This window comes from Siniperca chuatsi, linkage group LG16 (assembly GCF_020085105.1).
Source record: "Siniperca chuatsi isolate FFG_IHB_CAS linkage group LG16, ASM2008510v1, whole genome shotgun sequence".
Taxonomy (NCBI): Eukaryota; Metazoa; Chordata; class Actinopteri; order Centrarchiformes; family Sinipercidae; genus Siniperca; species Siniperca chuatsi.
Window position 1 is genome coordinate 20,148,913 of NC_058057.1, and position 15,236 is coordinate 20,164,148.

The window sequence follows — 15,236 nt, forward strand, 5'->3', positions numbered from 1 at the left end:
CATACCACTGAAACGTCCAGAAGTCCTGCACTATCAGGTGTTTCCTGATCTCTGATGTCTCCCATCTAAATAAACTCTGCTAGCAGCGGAGTGATGGATTTCCATCACATTTTGTACAGACATTTGTGGTTCCCACACAATGTGACTTTGGTGATCCCCTGACTTTTCTTATAGCGCCACCATGAGGTTGACATTTGTGATTTTGAGTTAAATGTCTTGAAAACTATTGGATGGATTGCCATTACATTTTTATTTTGGACATTCATGTTCCTCTCAGGAGGAATTGTAATAACTTAATAATAACTCATCCAGCACCATCATCAGGTGATGATTTTAATTTGTCCTCAGCTGTGCTTTGTGTTTAGTAGTATTTAGACAATGTTAGCATGCTAACAAGCTAAACTAATATGGTGACGATGGTTCAGGAATGTTATACCTGCTAAACATCAGCACGTTAGCATGTTGACGTTAGCATTTAGCTCAAACACTGGTGTGCAAAAGTACAGCCTTACATAGCGTGGCTATAGACTCTAAGTCTAAACTGAAGATCTGTGACCCAAGATTTATTTCTTCAGTAGGAACAAATGGGCTTGGTGCTGAGTGCCACAGACAGGGAAAGACAGAAAGTATTGAGCGAAAGACAAACATATTGGTTGGTTTTGGTCTTTTCATGGGATTTCATGGGAAATAAGAAAAATATAGAATAACACCAGAGTTATTCTTTAAACTCTTTCTGGAAATTGCATTTCCCTAACTATCAACACTGAATGACTGAATGATAAACTATTAGATATTATAATTAGTAACTATAACTACCTACAACATATTCCTCAAAAATGTAGTGGAGTAGAAGTATAAGTAACATAAAATGGAAGCATTGCTATAAAAACTAGTACATCCAAACTGTACTAAAGTGCAATGCTCGAGGAAATGTACTCAGTTACATTCCACAACTGCTGATAAGTTATCCATAATATCTGTGTGCATGCCTGGGAAGGGTTGTACTGGTTTGAGCCTGCAAGTCAGTATTCAGGGCCAATTTTACCCAGGACTCTGTCTGTGTGAGTATCAGAAACATGGCGGAAAGCGAGTTGAACGTTGACAGCATCATCTCTCGATTACTGGAAGGTAGGTTAGCACTGTGATATGTTGTCTTTCTGCGTCCTTTTATCAAGAAAATGACTGTCTTGTTTGTAACCAGTAACTTCACAAATATGTTAATAATAATTTTATCGTCTTGCAGCCTTAGCTATCTGTGTTGTTCATCGGCAACCCGTAAGCTAACGAGTGGGTTTAAAGCTCCAGGAGTAATGTAAACGTTATTATGATGTCACAGTCCCTAGTAGCTAACTAATCGCTAATGTTGGATTGTTAGTTAATGTTGGTCTGATTAAAAAGGGAACAATTCAGCCAGATAGAGAGCTAACTATGTTAACTAGTGATATAACTTGACGTGGTAACAGCTAAACTAGCCGAGCAGCAGAGTAAGGGAAAGTACGTATTTTCTCACGGAATGCAGTGGAACGAGAAAGAACCGTGTAATTACGTGGTTGCTAAGTAACGTTAAGTGTTCTCGTTGGCAAGGAAGGTAGCTAGCAAGTCGGCTACCTCCCGGACACACCCCGCCCCCTCACGTAGGCAATCACTTCAGCCTGCTATTTCAGATTCATCTATAATATGTACCCATCCGGCGAACTTCTTAGACTACGATTCAGTTTTGGCACTAAAGTTTGTTCTTAAAACAGATGTTAAAACACAGCCTGACATCGCCAGACCAATTCGCAAATGCGAATGAGATTTGGCATCTGCCAGAGCAAATATAACATAAGCTCACTGATTCGTCTGGTTCCCAGGCTAATTAAAGCCACGAACATATTTCTTTTCTTGTTGCTCCCGAACTAACTATTTTGGAAGCAAATGGAAGACTCAAATCGCATGCGTGTAATGTTTGGACTGGTAATAAATGATAAAATGGAACATTTGCTCATTAACACAATTATGATAATGGGAATATATAATTTGCACAAAACCAAATTTATGAAAACACCACCTATTTTTAATGCTTTTCATAACGAATTCCTGTTGTACTGCAAACCCCTGAAAGATGTACAAAACTTTACAAATCAACAGAGCCTGAGCATACTAGCCCTTTTCATTTTAAATTGAAGACCAATTTACTTTTATTTATTTTGAATATTATTATTGTATTGTGTTGTACTGTATATATTGTTAGTATTAGTTTATGTATTTAATTTACTTCTTTGAAATTAATAATTTTCTTCTTGAATGTTTTTGTTTTGTTGTTTATTTTTTTGTCAAAGGTCTGCCATGGTGATACTGAATTGCTGTGTGTAAAAAAAACTAAACAACTTCAGCCACCAACATGCAGATATAGCCAATTGTAAGACATTACTAAAGAAGCATGTTGTTTATTCTTTATACATGAAGCTGGACCACACCACCCTCACTCACTCACTCACTCACTCACTCACTCACACACTTCCAGCTGAGCCAACAAGCTGTTCATTCCTGTACTTGCCAGGTCATAACAACCTGTGTTGACTGGAGTAAATGGCATGTCTGGCCAGTAGCAAAGCAAATGCCATGGTCAGCTGTCTTTAATGGCACACTGTGATGCAAATGTAAACAAAAAGGTAGCTAACCCCACTGCAGAAAGAAAAACACGTGATTGAAACATGCTATCACTCTCAGAGTAATTGGTAGCCATTTTAATACTTAGACTTTAAAGCTAAATCTAAGTCTTTGTAAGATTTTGAGATTTATTAAACACATTTGTTTGTAATGCTTGTAAACATAAGTGTGAAACAGGCCTGAAACACAGATAATGTTTATTTTTAGCTATATGTACTGACAATTTTTTATGGACAGAACAGTACTGATTTAGCCTACAATTTGAAAATTTAGCTACCCGGCCCATTATCATTATGTTTAATGTGATGCATATTAGTTCTGATCACTGTGTCAAGTTACTTAATGCTTAATTGTCCTAATATCTGGTGTGTCTAATACTTATTCATCCCTGTTTAAGGATCAGCCCATGTTGACCGTACCTCTTTTTGACATGCAGTGCGAGGATGTCGTCCAGGGAAGGTCGTACAGATGACAGAGGCGGAGGTGCGGGGGCTCTGCATCAAGTCCAGAGAGATTTTCCTCAGTCAGCCGATCCTGCTAGAACTAGAGGCTCCACTCAAAATCTGCGGTGAGAACAGCACCTATCAACAGCCACCACTTTCTTTTTGTTTTGTATATACAAAGTGTACATGGTTTCTTAAGCCCCGTGAGCCCACCAGGATACGTCCCTTACTCTTGGCTGGGGTTCACCATTTTTCTACATCGTAAAAACACACACAATCACTGCACTGTAAGGTGCTTTGAATAAATGTTTTCACCAAATAATTAATGTTGAATGAAGCTGCTCTCTAGACTCAATTACTACACAATTGTGCAGCTAAAGAGTCACAGTTTACATACTGGAGCTGAAAAAATGCACTTGTGGTTTCTGTCAGAGCCATGTGCAAATATAAACTAAAAGCTCATCAATTTCTACCAGGGCCCTATTACAAAGCAATTTTAAAGATATTCTATATTTAATCCAACTTTATATAATCTGTTCATTAATTGCACATTATTAATTGAGATTGTGATGTTAATTACAATATTGTGATACCAATGAAAAATGAGATGAACATTTACTTCCAGGTGATATCCATGGACAGTATACAGACTTGCTGAGGCTATTCGAGTATGGAGGCTTTCCTCCAGAGGCCAACTATCTGTTCCTGGGGGATTACGTGGACAGAGGGAAGCAGTCGCTGGAGACCATCTGCCTGCTGCTCGCCTACAAGATCAAATACCCAGAAAACTTCTTCTTGCTCAGGGGGAACCACGAGTGTGCCTCCATCAATCGCATCTACGGATTCTATGATGAGTGTAAGTTGGAAAACACACCTGTTTGTTGTGCACTGGCTACATGTGCATACTGTTCACTGTATGTTGTGTTAATTGTGAGTTGGCCTACTGCATGTTTTGTATTTGGCCAAAGAGAGCTTTTTGCAAACATGAACAACTCTTCCTCAGTTCTAAAACTGAGATTCAAGACTCTTATGATTTATATTTACAGCCTTTAGTTTATGTTTGACAAAGCAGAGGATGTAGAAATCCAGTATTATTTAGTTAAAAGCCTCATTTACAATTCTTCCTTGCCTGATTTATTCTTTGTTTGCTACATTAATTTTTTCTTCAGGCAAGCGCAGGTTCAACATAAAGCTCTGGAAGACCTTTACCGACTGTTTTAATTGTCTGCCCATTGCTGCGATTATTGACGAGAAGATTTTCTGCTGCCATGGAGGTTTGTGAAGCATCTCTGTTATGTAGCAGCCAGTAATGTACCACTGAATGATGGATACTCATTGGATATACACTTGTGCCTGTGTAATTTCACTGTGCTTGTACATGGGTTTAAAGTAGCTGATTATGTAACATAAAAATTATACATTTATCAGCATTTAACCATTCATTACATTGTGGTCCTATTGGAAATGTACTTTTCAATCAATTCAGGACAATTGTATCTCATCAGTACATTACCTGTAAGTCAACACATTGTCATTTTGCTTTAGGATGAATAAAAGTCAACTTGATTTTTTTTCCATGTACATTCTGATTCACATAGGATTTCTTGTAGTGTGTGTCACTTATAATACAATCATCTGTTCTTCTCAGGGCTCTCACCTGATCTACAGTCCATGGAACAAATTCGCCGCATTATGAGACCCACTGATGTCCCAGACACAGGTCTGTTGTCCTACAGTATGTGTTTGTGTTACTGAACCAAAAGAAGAAAAAATCTTGATCAACTTATTGCATCTCTCACAAGCTGTCTTTGGAAAAGCACTAGATGTTTATGCATATACTGTATATCTGCACTGCTCAACTATAATGCTAATTGTTCATTAACTGCTTATAATTAGTGCCAATGGGAAAAATGTACCAATGTACCAAATGTGCCAGTTAATTATTGGAGAGAACCATACTTAAAAAGTGGAATGAAAAATAATTAGCATTATTTCTATGAAATAGTTAAACTATTAGTTTTGGTAAAAATAAAATCAATCCTTTTTCTAGACCTAAACTGATATAGCTGGTAATTCAGACATATTTTTAATATATTTGTTTTGTCTGTACTCCTTGACCATTCTGTAGTCTCGGGGCTTCACAAGACCTACAGTATAAAATAAATGAAAATGACCAGGAAATGTAGATGGGACAGACATTTTCAGCAGCCTATTTAAAACCTTCTTTTTTTTTCTTTTTTTTTTAAAAGTTTTTGGTAATGACCAATTTTTTAAATATGCAAATTGATGTAATGAAAAATAGCAGGCGTTTGGAGATGGCAGTAAAATAAACAAATACTTGCCAGTCCAGGCAGGGTTAAACTGACGGTTTTCATTGTCAAATTTACATTTCAGGGTTGACAGAGACACATTTTCAGTAAAGCACTTCCCTACTTGTGACTGTCGTTAGCCAGATGTTTTGAAAAGCTACTAAGCGTGGTCGGAACTCAAACGAGAAAACATTGATTTGTGAAAGATATGATTGGTAGTGTCACTACATCTGTAAACATCCTGCCCGAACGGTACTGCGCATGTGGAACTCTCAACAGAGATGAGAGGGAAGCGAGATGGCTCACTCATTAGCTACTTCCATACACTATATATGTAGTTTACTTATTTTGTCATACATCCGATTTATGTATGCTGGGCCACTCGGAGGTTGCTTCTGGGCTGGATGTGGCCCGCGGGCCGCCAATTGATTAGGCCTGCTCTATACTATTCCCTACCAAGATACTTTGGCGTGTAGCAGGTTCACAAGTGGGTCTATGAGTATTACCAGAACATGGTCTTAATACACTTTCATTAGTGACTGACTGCTTGACTTCACTGCTTGTGTTTCTGGCTGCTTAATGCTTTTTTTGTGTGCCAGGCTTGCTGTGTGACCTGCTGTGGTCCGACCCAGACAAAGACGTCCAGGGCTGGGGGGAGAATGATCGAGGAGTTTCCTTCACCTTTGGGGCCGATGTGGTCAGCAAGTTTCTCAACCGTCACGACCTGGATCTCATCTGCCGGGCACATCAGGTAACACTTATGCTGCTTTGTGATTAAGGGCTACATTCAAAATATTACCATGAAGACGTAGAAAAGGTTTCAGTCATCTGGACACTGTTTTCAGAATCAACAGTGATTCTGTGATTCTGAAAACAGTGTCCAGATGACTACAACTGAAACCTTTTCTACGATAGAACACTCCTGGACGAATGAGGGACTACGCCGTCTTATTACCATGAAGACTTAAACTTTATTATGGCAAATAAACTGGAACAACTTTATTTTACAAATTCACAGGACTGTGCAGAGAATGTTTAAAATGTCACAATTAGAGCCCGATATTGGCCTATTGCAGATATATCCGTGTATACGTTATCCGACATGAGCTGAAATAAAACTGTTTGCTTTTCAGTATATTAGGCAGAAAGAAAAGCTCACTACAATGTTTATCCAGCAGAGTGCACTGTCACTATAATGGCACACAGTGTATGTAACAGCCACCTGACTAATGGTTCAAACATTTGCATTTTGGAACAGTAGGCAGCTAACTTAACTGCTTTCAGCACTAGGCAGTGCATGTTGGGAAATGTGGGCCGTTGCTATGGCTACAGTACTCTCAGCAACGTGCAGCACAGGTAGTAGAGTGCCGTGTGCACAGCTGAGCAGACATAGTGGAGTCACAGTGTTCACTAGCTAGTTTGTGAAATACATTCCAGGAAAGTTAAACAATAAACCCATCATTTTCCCCTTTCAGTATAACCCTGTCCCTGACAACCGTCACGACACGCATGCTTATCACAACTGTTTAGGTTAGCGAGGTAGCTTGCCAGCTATAGTTTGTCAGTCAGTAGCAGATTGAAAGGAAATCGTCGTCATCATTCTGCAGCTCAGCAGACGATGGTGCGGTGGTGGTTTGAGTCTGTTGAGTGTTGACTTCACGCTACGTTGTTACCGAGTTGGTGAGATGCAATCCTGGAAAGTAAATAAATAACGTCAGAAGCCTGTTTTTTTTCACCGGATTAAACATTTATAGCAGAGGTGCTGTTTGTTTATCTCTTGCCTTGGCAGCAGTGAACCATGAGTTAATGTTTGTGACCGTTATATTAGCAACAAAATATTACTACAGATGACATGTTTTGATTAGCAAATAAACAGCGTTTCTGATTGGAGTTCAATCCGTAGAAATAACGGTCCAGAACTGCAACAAAGCTGTAGCATGAATCTTATGGCTTGATAGAGTAAGTTAGAGAATATGTGGTTTAGTAGAGAGCAGTGGAATGTAACTAAGTACATTTACTACTTATACTTAGAGCTGGGTATCACCACTGATTTGAGATTCTCAGAACTAATGCTGTAAATTGTATAAGAAACCTTCTAACCTGGTGCATTATTAAAAATATTAATGTTTACATTAAGAATCAACCCTTTAAATCACCTATAACAGAGCTGACTTCCACTCCACTATAGTTTTCTGTCGATCGACTAATTGTTTCAGCTCTAATCCTGCTACCTTACAGGTTGTTGAAGACGGCTATGAGTTCTTTGCCAAACGACAACTGGTGACGCTGTTTTCCGCCCCCAACTACTGCGGGGAGTTTGACAACGCAGGCGGCATGATGAGTGTGGACGAGTCCCTTATGTGCTCCTTTCAGGTGCAGAACTGAAACAAACTTGTTGTTGTATCGTAACATGAATTCCGATTTATGTGCTTTTAGACGGATTTATCACTACCATTGTCCTGTCTTTCAGATCCTGAAGCCGTCAGAAAAAAAAGCAAAGTACCAGTATGGAGGGGTGAATGCAGGACGCCCTGTCACTCCGCCTCGCACCACTCAGGCACCGAAAAAGAGGTGAGCGGCTGGCCCTGACTCTCCTCCCCCCCGGCTGGCCCACGTCCCTGCAGGCTGCCTCAAACACTCCAGCCTTCTCTCAGTCAGCTTGTTCATGTGTAAACAAAAACTCCAGGAGTGTTTTTTGCTTGTTCTGTGGGTATTTTTTATGAACATGTGAGTGGTATTTTTTCCTCTTTTTTTTATGCTATGGTATGTATTAACTCAGCCCTCACTTCTACTAATATTAAAACCAAACTCTTGTGGATGTTAAGAAAAGATGCTTCTCTGCCTTCAGATTAACAATTTCCATAGTGAATGCATGCACGCTGGTGAGATTGAGACACACAAGCCAATGTAAAATCCATAAATTCTCCCAGACAACAGGGCCAATTGTTTCTTGTCTCACCTTGATTTGTCTAATGTTCATGTAATTAACCTAATTACTGCCATTGCCCCCCTTCTATATAGGCTGAAGTAGTACCCTGCTTAAAGGAATAGTTAGACATTCTGGGAGTTAGATGAGAATACCACTCATGTCTGTCAAATATGCAACTACCACCAGCAGCCGGCTAACTTAGCTTAGCACAAAGACTGGAAACGGGGGAAACAGCTTGCCTGGTTCAACGGTAACAAAATCCACCTACTGGCTCTTTCATTAATATGAAGTATCTTGTTTAATTTTTTTTTTTTTATGGATTAAACAAAGTGTAAAAACAACAAGCCTACATTTTACAGGCGTTTTTGTGTTCCGACCCAGGACCCATTGCAAGGCAACCAGCAGAAACTCCAAGAAGTTACCGGTCCCAACCAAGAAATAGTCAGGCACATAACCTCTGTAAAACTGTTGTTTTTACACTTTGTTTTGTATGGATTAAACAAACAAGTTATAATGTGTTAATTAATGAGCTTTAGAAGTTCTGGTAGGTGGATTTTGTTATCTTTGGACAGAGCCAGGTTACCCATTTCCTGTTTCCAGTCTTTATGCTAAGCTAAGTTAACAGGCTGCTGGCTGTAGCATCATATTTAAACAGACAGACATGAAGTATCGATCTTCACATCTAACTCTCGGAAAGAAAGCAACTAAGCATATGTCCCAAAATGTTGAATTTTTACTTTAAGAATCGCCCGTTAGACATTGCTGACTTTCCCTTTCGACGCGAATGTTTTTCTCCCCATGTTTGATTATATCAGTGCAATCAGTATTGCTAAAATCTTGCCATATGCAAGTATTAACATTTGTAAAGGCCATTAAAGCCTATTTGAACTTTAATAAAGAACACAGCCAAACTATGCTGTACTAGGGCATTGATATACATTAGATGCAAACACCAAACTCTGAAACTTTTGTGTCTCTCACATCACTGAAGGCATTGAGTAATGCAATAGCGTAAAAGTTTCATTTTCACTTCTGACGTAAATTCAGTGTATGTGGAATGTGGGAACCAAACATCAGTGAGCACGTTGAGTTTGTGTCCATTATTCTGGTAAGTACAGTAGATGTGTAGAAAAGTAGACACGGATATGCCGGTGGAAGACAAAAGGTGTAGAAAAGAAATGTGAACACCACGGCAGAAACAGACATACAGGACAGGATTAAAAAAAATAGTTAACAGTAGATTAATTTTTTGTTAAGTTGTTGCAGCTCGAAAAAAGCTGTTTATTGTTCACAGCAGTAGATGTCGACCTCCCACACTGAACATCGTTGAACTTCCAGTCATTGCATGACATTGTAAAGAGGTCAAAATCATCAAGTGGAGACAATGGCGTTTTTTTGTTGTTGGCATTATGCTAGTTATATAACATTGTTCCCACTTAGTGGTTATTGAATGAAGTAAATCATTTCCAACTCACTAATGAACATTTAACTGATTTATTTTTATTTCAATCTTGCCTTTCGCCTTGTAAATCTATTGGTCTTCAAGTTGGAAACAGTATGTTAAGACGTTCTGAGATTTGTACAAGTTTCTTTCAAAACGACTGAAATAAATGGAAGTGCTGTTGAGCCTGCTCTCTGTTTGTTTCGGGTTAACTGAGTGGTGAGTAATGCTGAATGACCATGGTAACCATGGTAGATCAGTAGGTCCAATGTGACTTTGTACAACATAGATTTTACAACATTTTCACACACAGAAGGTTCCTGCATGTGTGTCCAGGAACTCTGTGGATTTTAAGTGTTGAATCTCTGATCCACAGAGGGACATTAGTGTGAAGTCTGATAAAGACAAACCTCAATGTGACTTGAGGGCTTGCAGCACTGACTGTGGTACTCTGCTGACGTAGTACTCGTGGTTGCGTAGTGTAGCAAGAACGCCAGCAGAATTCATGTGCTTTACATTAGCATTATAGCGGTATGCATTCCCATGCATGTCAGTCAGTTTACCTGCACGAGAAAAGGAATAAATGAGTAAAAAAAAAAATTAAACATTTTAAACACTGATTCAAAGACTAGAAAACTATTTAAAATGTTAACCTAAAGATGTATGGCTAAATAATATACTGCTACTTTGGTTTAAAAATTCACAGGGAGACAATTATTTAGCATTTTAATACTCCAAACATCCTCTGCAGAATTGATGGTTTTTACCTCCAACAGCATGCAGAATGGCTTCAGGAGCGCAGGTGTCCCACTTCTTGCACCCTGGACTGGCGAAGACATAAGCAGAAGCCTTTCCTTCAACAAGCTGGATTATCTGCAGAGAGATAATTCGATAAACAAACACTCTTTACACATCAACAGGCTCTTTTACTGATGTGCTGGTAGTGTCAAAGCTAAAACATCTATTTCTTGTCATGCACTCCACATTCCCAGCCCACTTTGGCTGACAGTTTGGGCTCAATAAAAACACTAAATCCCCTAGCTAGCTAGGCATTTAACATTTGCAGCCATAGGACAAAGGTCACTTAGCTGTGGGTTAATGGTCAGTGAGAAGCCAAATAGGACACAATACATTTTCTATCAACGCTCTGGATAAGGTTTTTAAACATTTAAGATGTCCAAAAAAAAAAAAAAAAAACCCCAAACTGTTCAGATGACTTACATCCTTTGTGTTGGTCTAACTAATGTTTATCACTGAGGGAATAAGAATGATGGCACACTTGTTTATTCAATCACCTAAGAGCTACAAGTGACATTTTACACCATCACCGCATTGATTTTGAGGCAATAAGATGCCGTGGTTACTATAAACACAGAAAGAACATCAAGGAGAAGATTGGCAGCATCTGCCCGTCTCTACGCTGCATTTTACTTTGCATGGGTCAAATTTGGCAGAAAGTTTGCCACAAAACACAGGGTCTTACTTTACCAGCACATACTGATCTAAAGCTTTCAGATGTTGGGAGTAGTAAAAGTTCAACTTTCAGCTTAAAGTTAGCTTTCAATAATTTCAGATCAGGATCAGACAACATGGCAAGGCTTGGTGCTTTATGTACAAGTTGTCCCTACACAGACTGTAAAGGAGAAGTAAAATCCCAGTTTACAGTTTAACAATCTCACTGTGTTAATTCTAAATCCATCTCACCTTGTTTCCAGCGCCACCCACTCTTATAACTTCATGAGGCTCCATGGCATCTACACAATCCGTTACCAGCTTGTTGCTGTGGGAACGTGTGGTGGTGATGATACGCCTATCACCTGGAACTTCCTGCAGCTGAAATCCAAAGGCACCCAATCCCAGCATTCCCCACATGGTTCTTCCTAAATCTGCTCCTGCGCCGAGCTGACGTGGAAAAAGTTTAAATTAATCAGAGTGACAGCTTTTAGGACATAAGATCATTTAGTGTGATCTGTACCTGGTAGTTGTAGAAAGGCTGGTTGATGACACCTGCAATAGCTCTGCCTCCATATGCAATACCAATAAGCACCGTCACATTATCCAGGAGCCCTTAAATCAGAAAATAGCAGGATGTTAGCTAGAGGCGTCTTAAAGCCATCAGTTTTACTGCACTTGAACTCATAAGCAAATATTTGTGATATGGCCAGTTACATGTAAGTGTCATTATGGCAATTAAATACTGTACAGAAAGAAGAGGACAGTATGTTATTGAGAATTTTTAATAATGAAAGATCGCTTCAGTGTTGGTGCAGAATAATTTATATTATTCACTGCCAGAGTGAATCTTTCTATCAGTTTCCTGCTGTTGCCTTCCCATACAGAGAGCTGTGCTGTGAGGCTGAGAGGTGTCCGACCCTTTGTGTGGTATCTGGGCCTCAGTTTGGTGACGGAGACACTTTGACGCTGGGGTCAGCAGAGAGAGAGACAGGTAAACAGCAGAAGCAGGGATACACAGGGAAGGAAAAGAAAAAGGGAAAAGTGATAGTGAAGCTCAGAGCCGAGAGCAAGAAAGCAACCCAACAAAGGTGGTGCACAGAAAGCATTTTACAGCCAAATAAGGAAGAAGAACAAAATTGAATAAAATTAAAACAAAGATTTCAATTATAGCAACAGTGGTTATGTTCACTGCTTACTTTCATCACATTCTACAATGGCCACAGAAGATACTTTCTGCTTGTTTAGCAGCTGCCTGTAAATTTGTATTTCAGGAACAAACATTGTTTAATGGCCAAAGGCGTCATTATTAACAAGGGTTTTCTGAAAGTTACATACAGAACCTTTAATAAGCAAGGTTCAGGTTGCAACATGCTGCAAAGCCAGAATGTGTTAGCTGCTGCATGTGTTCTTTAATGCCTTCAGTACATGCACGTGCAGTCACTTTAGTGATAAATGTATTTGTTTAGTGTGTTTCTTGACCAAGAACTGGATAGCTCACAATAATGTCTCAGCCTGCATTGCACTGAAGGCAAAAGCATTTGTAGCGCACACCATTTCAATATGAATAAGTGGAGGCAGATTTTTTAAAGAAGCATATTTGAAGAGCTTACCTTCAGTATACTCCTTTGTGCCATCGAGGGGGTCAACCCACACAACTAGCTGAGATACAGAAAGAAACACTCTGAAGAAATATGTGCCATCAGTAAGAGAAACCTAATAACTATTAATTGTATTTCTGATTCTATTGATAGTTACCTCCTCCTCTTTCAGCCCCCTATATTCTGCAGGACATGTCTTCTGAAGGATTTCCTCTGAGTGGCCATTCTCAATCAGATCTTCCCTTATCTCCTCCTCTGGAAGCTCCTAATAAACAAGTGATACTCATGATCATCTTTTATAAAGCCTAATACTAAAATAATCACGTAGGGGTGTGTGTCCATGGACCTCACTTTACCAACACACTAAACAAAGTCTCTAATGTGCTCACCTCCTCTCCAATGATGGTGATTTTGGGGAAACATCTGGACAGTGATGCGCAAATGCTCTGCTGTGCCAGTCTGTCTGCCAGTGTCTGCAGATCATTAGCTCCGGTCTGTGCGGGGATACATGGAGGAAGCAGAAAAGATTAAAACAATTCATCTCAGTCTATTCCCATGTCCATCTTTGACAAGATATTAGCATTTTTACTTGTTCTGGGATTTAAATACCAAAAATAAATTGGTCCCACTTTTTCCACAATGCCAAGTTCACCACTGTGAAGGACCTTCCTCACAATGGCCCCGGCCTTTTCAGCCACAGTGTGGGCAGAGGCCACCAGCCGCATGACCACAGCAGGACTTCGAGACATTGCTGGTAGACAGAGCAGACAGCACATCTTTGTTAGTGGACACATTCAAAATCATGACCAATACCTAAATCTATAGCCTCTAGACTTAAGCATGAAGCGGAGATGATGAGCATACACTATGTCCAAAATGCTGAGGACATATTCAAAAAATTGATATGCAGCCCCTTCTCATTGACGCGGAGATCGGAAAGGGGCTGATGGTATGCCACTCGTGTTCCACCTGCACATACGTTTCCTAACGGCAGGTGCGTCTTCACTCTGTCTGCCTCTGCACAGAATGTGCAGTAACTCCAGCCAGGCAAAGAGGCTCAAGGAGATTACAAACTGCAAGAGCTGGCACCAGATAGCCTAATGCCATCATCAAGAGTCCTGGTGACAGCAAATCAGAAAGTCTTTTAACAGTTCTATTAATTTTACTTGCCTATGAAAATTAAGAAAAGGCTAAAGGAACGAGGGAAGAGAAATCTGTGATTCTTAGATGCATCACTGTCTACAGTGAATCTCCCGGAGACACCTGAAAGCAAGGATGTAGGAGACTGAGGGTGTGGTTTTAAATGCTGCCTCAGGAGATGTGGAAGATATTACCTGTAAAGGAAAGCACATCTCCTGCAGGTAGACACACACACACACACACACACACACACACACACACACGACCTTTGGGGCTCAATCATTTTACTCTCTGAAATGGGCCAGTCTGTATAATGAGTACTTTTACTTTTGATACTTTAGGTACATTTTGCTGGTAATACTTCTGAGTACTTCCTCCATTTCAGTGAAAACTTTGGGTTTGCTGGAATTTACTGGCTTTGGGTAAACACAGAGAGGTTGTGTTGTCTGTTGCATCCAACTGCTGATTGTGGCTTCAACAACAGGCAAGACCAAAACTGAGATATATACATTGTCAATAAAGACAGAAAAAATATATATATATTGATTTGATGTGACAGTGGCCTACCACTTTCAAGCGGCATGCCACTTTAAACCAGCCCAGCGACTGAACCACTACCATCAGCCAGTTTTCGATCTCGGCGCTAGTTTTCTCATTAACTAACATAATATTTTCTACTTTCATACTCATCGCCTTTTATTTTTATATTTATTTTTTTAGAGCAATTAGGTTAGCTAGCTAACTAAAAAGAGCTTGTACACAGTCAGAATAAGCAGTAAACCCCTGCAAGTTCGGCTCATTAGCTAACATGCTACAGTTGATAGCTAGCTATATCAGATATATTAATACAAGAATATCAAGTTAAATATCCAGTAGTGATGTTAATACTTACTGATGCGAACACAGACAGGTAGCCACAGTTTCACGGCTTCGACAACCTGGGAGATATAGGAAGACCTTCGACCCAAAGATGTGTCAAGATAATTACCCGGCCACCCAAGAGACACATAGTGAGCTATCGCAGCTAGCAAGCTAACTTGTCATGACGTTCCGTAACATCTGCTAACTAATGATACGTTTCACACGCATAAAGAGGACGCTAATACCGACTTAAATATAGTAGTGATCTAAAAAAAAAAAAAAAAAAAAAAGAGGGTGTGTCAGTCGTTTTGGTCCTAGCTGAACACAGAAACGATCAAATCTGCCGTTGGCTTAACGTCTTTTTAAGCAAATACGGAAGCAGATAAGAGTGCAGCATCTCGCTTTGGT

At 39.7% G+C, this 15,236-nt stretch overlaps 2 protein-coding genes across 5 annotated transcripts; one reads left to right on the forward strand and one right to left on the reverse strand.

Moving 5' to 3' along the window:
• The first annotated feature begins 971 nt into the window (after positions 1–971).
• Positions 972–9,959, forward strand: LOC122863717 (serine/threonine-protein phosphatase PP1-beta catalytic subunit-like). 2 transcript variants are annotated; one of them, XM_044170477.1, is made up of 9 exons: positions 1,098–1,128; positions 2,322–2,401; positions 3,089–3,220; positions 3,721–3,951; positions 4,265–4,369; positions 4,744–4,815; positions 6,004–6,155; positions 7,643–7,777; positions 7,875–9,959. In XM_044170477.1, exons 3-9 carry the CDS (start codon positions 3,121–3,123, stop codon positions 7,977–7,979), a joined length of 900 nt encoding a protein of 299 aa, XP_044026412.1. In that variant the 5' UTR covers positions 1,098–1,128; positions 2,322–2,401; positions 3,089–3,120; the 3' UTR covers positions 7,980–9,959. The 2 variants fall into 2 exon arrangements, with proteins under 2 accessions (XP_044026411.1, XP_044026412.1); XM_044170476.1 differs by lacking the exon at positions 2,322–2,401 and having other exon boundaries at positions 972–1,128.
• On the reverse strand, positions 6,351–15,202 carry bpnt1 (bisphosphate nucleotidase 1). Of its 3 annotated transcripts, none has more exons than XM_044170473.1 (11): positions 14,860–15,202; positions 13,457–13,578; positions 13,217–13,321; positions 12,985–13,092; positions 12,840–12,888; positions 12,064–12,195; positions 11,750–11,841; positions 11,479–11,676; positions 10,542–10,647; positions 10,185–10,337; positions 6,351–7,097 (listed from the first exon to the last, which is right to left on the reverse strand). In XM_044170473.1, the coding sequence occupies exons 2-10, from the start codon at positions 13,574–13,576 to the stop codon at positions 10,186–10,188; spliced, it is 1,062 nt and encodes a 353-aa protein (XP_044026408.1). In that variant the 5' UTR covers positions 13,577–13,578; positions 14,860–15,202; the 3' UTR covers positions 6,351–7,097; position 10,185. The 3 variants fall into 3 exon arrangements, with proteins under 3 accessions (XP_044026408.1, XP_044026409.1, XP_044026410.1); XM_044170474.1 differs by having other exon boundaries at positions 12,112–12,195; positions 14,860–15,199; XM_044170475.1 differs by lacking the exon at positions 12,064–12,195 and having other exon boundaries at positions 14,860–15,190.
• Between the last annotated feature and the right edge of the window lie 34 nt (positions 15,203–15,236).

Bases quoted from the DNA above. Each gene is read 5' to 3' on its own strand.
- LOC122863717 (XM_044170476.1), top strand. From the start codon at position 1,077: ATGGCGGAAAGCGAGTTGAACGTTGACAGCATCATCTCTCGATTACTG. The intron at 6,156-7,642 runs GTAACACTTATG...GCTACCTTACAG, and splicing joins TCATCTGCCGGGCACATCAG to GTTGTTGAAGACGGCTATGA. The intron at 7,778-7,874 runs GTGCAGAACTGA...CCTGTCTTTCAG, and splicing joins CCCTTATGTGCTCCTTTCAG to ATCCTGAAGCCGTCAGAAAA.
- bpnt1 (XM_044170473.1), bottom strand. From the start codon at position 13,576: ATGTCTCGAAGTCCTGCTGTGGTCATGCGGCTGGTGGCCTCTGCCCAC. The intron at 11,842-12,063 runs GTGAATAATATA...TTCTGATTTAAG, and splicing joins TAGAAAGATTCACTCTGGCA to GGCTCCTGGATAATGTGACG. The intron at 10,338-10,541 runs GTAAAAACCATC...TTTCTCGTGCAG, and splicing joins CATTCTGCATGCTGTTGGAG to GTAAACTGACTGACATGCAT.